This window comes from Pseudoliparis swirei, chromosome 8 (genome assembly GCF_029220125.1).
Source record: "Pseudoliparis swirei isolate HS2019 ecotype Mariana Trench chromosome 8, NWPU_hadal_v1, whole genome shotgun sequence".
NCBI lineage: Eukaryota > Metazoa > Chordata > Actinopteri > Perciformes > Liparidae > Pseudoliparis > Pseudoliparis swirei.
This window is the reverse complement of record NC_079395.1, coordinates 11,184,481-11,190,809: the sequence shown is the minus strand read 5'-3', so window position 1 is coordinate 11,190,809 and position 6,329 is coordinate 11,184,481. Positions and strand designations below refer to the sequence as shown.

General features: G+C 42.9%; 1 protein-coding gene across 1 annotated transcript; it reads right to left on the bottom strand.

Annotated features, from left to right (window-relative positions):
* Positions 1 to 1,132: 1,132 nt before the first annotated feature.
* On the bottom strand, positions 1,133 to 5,930 carry atp1b3a (ATPase Na+/K+ transporting subunit beta 3a). Its single transcript, XM_056420933.1, has 7 exons — positions 5,630 to 5,930; positions 4,362 to 4,490; positions 3,940 to 4,038; positions 3,632 to 3,825; positions 3,345 to 3,395; positions 2,721 to 2,807; positions 1,133 to 2,631 (listed from the first exon to the last, which is right to left on the bottom strand). Exons 1-7 carry the CDS (start codon positions 5,739 to 5,741, stop codon positions 2,464 to 2,466), a joined length of 840 nt encoding a protein of 279 aa, XP_056276908.1. The 5' UTR covers positions 5,742 to 5,930; the 3' UTR covers positions 1,133 to 2,463.
* Positions 5,931 to 6,329: the final 399 nt, after the last annotated feature.

Genomic DNA, 6,329 nt, shown 5'->3' with positions numbered 1-6,329 from the left:
GAGCACATTGACAGTTTAAATCAAGATTTCATTTTACATCAATATTTAAAAATAATTGTGTTTATTATATTATTTCCAACGGATTACTCTCTTGCGAGATTTTTTGACGACATTTCTAAGAAGAAAATGTCACTTTTTTAATTATGAGCAAGAGGGATTTATCTGACATCTGTAGGGTTTTCTAGAAGGTTCCCTCTACGATATTCAGAGCATTAAAAGAGCAGTGACAAACTATTTGCTGCTATCAAGATATTGGAGTAATGAGCAGTAAATGAAGCTCTCCCTCCACACATAGCTGCCACTCGGTTGTCAGGTCCAATGGTTGGGCGTGTGGCTGTGGATGAAACTAAAGCTCAAGAAATACGCCTTCTGACACACATGTGCAATGTGAGTATATTATCAACATGTTGCATCGTTCTTTATTTTGCATTAAAACATTCCTAGAGTAAATTAATTACCCATTTACATGTGTATTTAATACAAGCACAGGCTTGAATAAGTTTAAATAAGGCATTTGATCTTACATTAAATAGATATGAAGTAAAAACATGTTGTCCAGGCAGGGAGGGCGCCGAGTGAAAGGAGAAGAGACAAAGCAACAGATCAGTTTGTGTATTCACAGATCTGTGTACATGATAATACTATAATTACACAAGGTAACGTTACGCTAGGAACACTGCTTCATGCTGTGATGCTGCTGGACCTAAAAAGCAATGTCTGGCAGAGGCATATTTTTAGTTTTGGCAGTGGTCTGTTTTTAATTCAGGTTATTGAGTGTTAGGCTGCGGTTTTGTCACACAGACCAGGGACCCTACTGGGCCAGACGCGCACGCCCACAGTGCGTGTTGGAACATGTGAGCGCGCTCCACTGGCTCGCGCATGGCCACCTCTTGGCACTGCTTCCTGCAGCCGACCATGTCGCAGCAGAAGCCGGCGCCCATCCTCTGCTTCCCCTTCTTGTCGGAGCGCTCTGTCTGCACTGATAGCATCGCCATGTGTAGGCAATATATATAATATATAATATATAATGTATAATATTTATATAACTGACTTTTTAACTTTCTGTATTTTTTACTCAAGTGAAGGAGCTGAATATTTTTGACAAAAGCAACAACAAAAAATACACAGTTCATTGTTTTTTCTTCAAAATCACTTTTATTCCACAATAAAAGGCACCCTGAAGAGATTTTACAAGTTGATCTTTCAAAATCGGGTTCCTTTTAAGACTGTGTAAACATAGCTTTGAATAATAATAATATCCTGTAAATCTTTGCTTAAATTATTTTTTTTACAATGCACAGACATTGTGTTTTATGACAAAAATACGGTGTGAAGTAAATATGGTAGATAGTGTATATATACATTGAAGAGTAATAGATTGGCAGACAATCAGATCAACGGGCCGAAGAGAGAAAACTAACAAACAATCCCTGTGACCCAGATAGATACACAGATCACATAAAGATATACAGTACATAGTTACAGTGAACTTTTAATTTATGCAACGCTTTCCCAGCGCCTCTTTGCCTTAAAGGCTTCTTTTTTTTAAACTGTACCTTCTTGTGTGTGTGTGTGTGTGTGTGTCGCCTCAGTCCCCATCACTACGCAGCACCGCGTGAGGTGGAGCTGGACACTGTATCAAGTCCAGGAGGGCTCACCCACATGTTGGCTATTGCAGTGAAGAGGTGAGTAAACAGGAAGACGGGAAGACAGACAGACAGACATGCAGACAGACAGCACAAGACTGGGTTGTGGCTACGCAGACCACAACACCATGATCTATCTATAATTCCCTAAATATGATAAGGATCACAATGTATTTATATGTAGAAAGGGACTTTGTAATTGGCATTTCATATACAGGGATACAGTGGCTATACTTGATTATCAAGGTACGTTCCTATACTCTGGAGATGTGTTTGGAAATGGTCTACTTTCTCAATTATACTATACAACAAGATAAAAATCCTCTCAACACCAGCAATAATGCAGCCGTTCACACAGTTCGGAGAGATGAAAACAACACTCTCTTCCTGACAGCAGAAAGATCTACAAAACATAAAAAATAAGTTGTATCAGCAATTACACAACAGCTTGGTTGCAGTGGCTAAACGTATTCTCATCACATCAATAGTAAAAATAATAACAATGATAATAATAAACTGAGTGAAGTATGAACAGTGCAACTGGTGAATGAAAGAATGGATGAATGGGATCAGGAGCAGAACCTGCGTCTCTGATCTTTGAGGAGATGGTGAAGGAAAGAAGGGTCAGAGATGTTAGCAAAGCCGCATTCAATATCTAACCGACTCTCCTATCTACATCTAACAGTTTGCCCTCCTCCCAAAATGTTGTCTTTGTGACATATTTAACACTTCCTTCTTTCTTAACATGTTAAACATAAACCCTAAGCAAACGTGGCAGCTTCTGCATCTGGTTTCTTCTTGACAGCTGTCTTCTCTTCTACTCGACCACCTTGATCCTGAAGGTAACGCGACCCAGGAACTTATCCCTTAAGTCGTTGTTGCGGATGTTGGTGCCTTCTACCACGCACTCCACCGGCAGCTCCTTGTTGTAGTCGTCCTTGGTGAGCAGCAGCTTCACAGCCACAAGGGGCTGAACGTAGCTCTCCTGCATCGGGAAAGAGACAGCCGTCTGTCAATAACACGTCGAGGTGAGTTTATTAGCGGACTTGATCGGACCGGGGGGGAAACACTTACATGGGCTTTCTTGCCGTAGTAGGGGAAATACATCTTATCAATGCGCCCCTCACTGGGGAAGTACTGCATTTGAACGGGGCCCTCTTTCTGCACAGGAGAACGTATGTTACTCAATGCAAAGTTTACATTCAATGAAATGCAGCTCAATGTGGTAAATGATTAGCCAATGAGACATTTTTCCAAGATCAAGAGACCAGACTTGGAAAAAAAGGAAAAGCAATGGCCCTCTGTTTGTTAGTGAGGAGATTGAAATGAAGTAGAAAACATGTAGTGTTCTTTTATTTCGCTGAAAATTGCACCTAAAAGATTAAAATGGCTTGAAAATGGCTCTAGGATGGGTTTAGAGGCACCTGCATAATGACTGGTTACATAATAAAAATGTGTTAACATCTCTACTGGCCTTATCCTGACAATTTACATATTATCTTACCCTAGAGCCGTCAGTGACAGCGTGCAGAAAGAAATCGGACACAAAAAAAACAAAAAGAAGGACAAAATGAAAGATCCAACAGAAAGAAAATATTGACACTGTCAGGGATTTTTTTTCTTCAAATGAACGAAATGAAAAGAAAAGACATAAAAGCAAATACAACATGTAGAATATAGTGTGAAAAAAGTGTTTACTTTGACTGTGCAGTTGATGTAGGGATCCCCGCGAGGCTTCAGGCCAATTATCTACGAGGTGAGGGAAACGAGAGAGGTTGAGAGCGCGTCGAAAGGCTGCAGCATGTGTGTCACCAAAATTAGAAATCAAATGAATCATTTGGTTTGGGAACTGTCAGCCAGCAAGTAAACAACTGCAGATTAGAAGCTGTGGGAAGGAATGAAAGGTTAAAAGACAGATGACAATAAAAAGAATTAAATTTGTAACCGAAATTTTGAAAGAGAATTTCACTGAAAGTGGGAGTTACCCTGTTCATTTTCAGCAGGACACAGGGTTTTCCCTCAGAATATCCAAAATTGGTGTCAGAGAGACCAGAGCAGAGACTCAGGAAGCCCCTCTTGAAGATGCAAGCTTTCTTATTCATGTCATCGGTGCCGTCCTGCATAAAATGCTCTCCTCGGGGGCAATCCACATTATTGTCCTGCTGTGAATCATTATATCCTGCGAGAGAGAGACAAACCAAGATATATTCAAGTTATTAGAATGAATGGTTGGAAAAAGATCCTAGAGAAATGGAGTGAAATTTGTTTTATGACATCCAGGAAGTGCACTTACTTTCCAGGAAAGACTCCAGGTGCTTGACATAATGTCCATACTTCTGGGGGTCAGATTTGTTGAATGACATATCCAGAGCATTGGGACGAATCACCAACCCTGCAACAAAGACGTAAAGTAAATAAACTGAGAGTGAAGTAGTAAATTATCTCCAGCAGGAGCAACAAATGCAAAGCCTTCATCGGGGTTTGTCTCGAGCTACAGCCGGACAGAAAGAGTTATCTGATCCAAACAAGCTCCGGTGCTAATGTCACACAGGAACAGACGTCCAAATAGATCAATACAAAACGTAGCTGCAATGAAGCACATTATTTTGACAGCATCTCATTGGTGCCAGTATGAATAATGGATGCCCCAAAAGAAAACGCTGCCAGTTACAGCAGCTGAAAGCCTCTTTATGCTGATTGCTAAGAGACACAAACCTGGATCGGGAACGCGGTCCTGGTACTTGGGCACGTAGTCATCCAGACTGATCAGCAGCACCCACATGGTCAGGGTGAACATGCCAGCCAAGAAAGAGTAGAACACCAGGTAGAACAACAGGATGAGGCCTGGAGCGAAGTAGAGGAGCAGAAAAAGAAAGGAGACATAAGGACAGAGAGGTGTCATGTATAATGTACTACAAGCTCTACGTGTGGGACAACTCGGATGTCCTTCATCTGTGGGATGAAGAAATTCTCATTGAAGTGTACGATCCCTTTGAAAGAAACCATTTTGGATCAAGGTGGACACACTACTTGCTGCAAACCAATCTGAGGCCCTTTTCACTAAAATCCCTCAAGATTGAGGGATTATGCTGCAGTGCTGAAAGCATCTGAAGCCTCATTTAATGCTCAATGCAAGGCAAAGAAAAGGAGCCACAGTTATGGAAACATTTGACTCAAAATGGTTCACTTTACCACCATCCAGCTTGCACAGCACGGATGCCCTCTAAGTTGACCACAAAAAAAAGAGGAAAAAAAGGGATGGACCCCTCAGCTTCCTGTTGTACATCCCCCCTTCCTCTCATTCCTCTCCAACAGTATCCCACAATGCGCCTGCCTAGTGCTTGAAAAGGAGAGAAAGAGGAGAGAGGGAATCCCATTTGACCTTGACAGGCATGCTAATGTGGGCGGCCATGCAACTGCAATGGAGCATCCCACTGCACAGGGGCCCAGGCAGCCTGACAGCCAGCGCTAGCCTATAGGAGCAGGCTGCTGGAGGGAGGGTGGTGTGTTTCTCCCTCACGCTGGAAATAGCTGGGGAATCATTACATAACATGTATGACCTGATCAGCTATGGATACAGCTCAGGAATGCGGCACGCTCCTCAGATCTGATTAGCCAATGGGGGAGCTTAACATCTGGTGTCTGCACTGTGAATACAATTTCATGATAATTCTATTAATGCAGATGATAAATGTGTATTCCCTCCCCAACATATCTCTGCTGGTATGATTGATCATCACCATGGTTGACCATTTGTGAAAGAGACTGGTGAACCCATTGATAGCATCATTGGTGATCCTCTTGTTGAAGGCTTCTCCTTTACACCTTCATGCTGGCCTATGACGGCTCCTCCGCCAATCCAATATCTAAGTGGCAGTCATTTTAATGTGTCCATGCACGGACCTATATAGTCGGATTTATAATCAGGAGGCACGCAGCTTCTACGGCTGCCTCGTTGCCTGCTGTTGGACGGGGATCCTTACCCCAGCTGCTTGCCGTGCGACCCATCACCTCCCCGGTCCTCGGGTTGTAGAAGGAGGTCTTCCAGCTGGAAGTGTTCTCCTTGGTGGCCGGTTTGTCCTCGGTGCTCGCCATGGTGATCCTCTTTTGGTCCAAAATGCGCGGTAGCCTTTCCCTAAAAAAATGCAAAAAAGGGGAACAGGCGATGTAATGATGCGAAGAAGCCGACGAGGCGGCGGTGAGTGGAGTGGGCGGCGTCGAGAGAGGGAAAAACGAAAGAGAGAGAGATCCTCTGGTGGAACCAAAAAAACGAGAAGGGGAAGGAAGGCAAAGCGAAGAAAAAAATCAGTGACGTCGACACAAGCCCCGCCGTGGCATCTGATGCAGTGCGACCAAATGGATGTACATTGGCTAAGGATGGAGAGACGCACGGAGACGCACCGTTACGCGCACATATTATAAATAGAGCGCACAGTATCTTTCATATCACTCGTTATATTATAATGGCGACATTGTAGGTCTACATAAAGCGTGTATAGGCTGTGGAATCCTTCAGTAAGAAAGACAGTCGCCTTTGGTATCATAATAATATTACACGTCATATTGATTTATCACAGTTCTGCACATGCACCATCTCTTCTGCGCAATATGGTAAACTGTTATTCACTAACACATGAACCAAGTCTACAGGCTACGAGTGTATTTCCACAGCAATGGATGCAT

Excerpts from the sequence above, each read along its gene's own strand:
- atp1b3a (XM_056420933.1), bottom strand. The coding sequence starts at position 5,741 with ATGGCGAGCACCGAGGACAAACCGGCCACCAAGGAGAACACTTCCAGC. Across the intron at positions 4,491-5,629 it reads TCGCACGGCAAGCAGCTGGG|GCCTCATCCTGTTGTTCTAC; the intron begins GTAAGGATCCCC and ends ACTTCGCTCCAG. Across the intron at positions 3,396-3,631 it reads TCCTGCTGAAAATGAACAGG|ATAATTGGCCTGAAGCCTCG; the intron begins GTAACTCCCACT and ends CTCACCTCGTAG.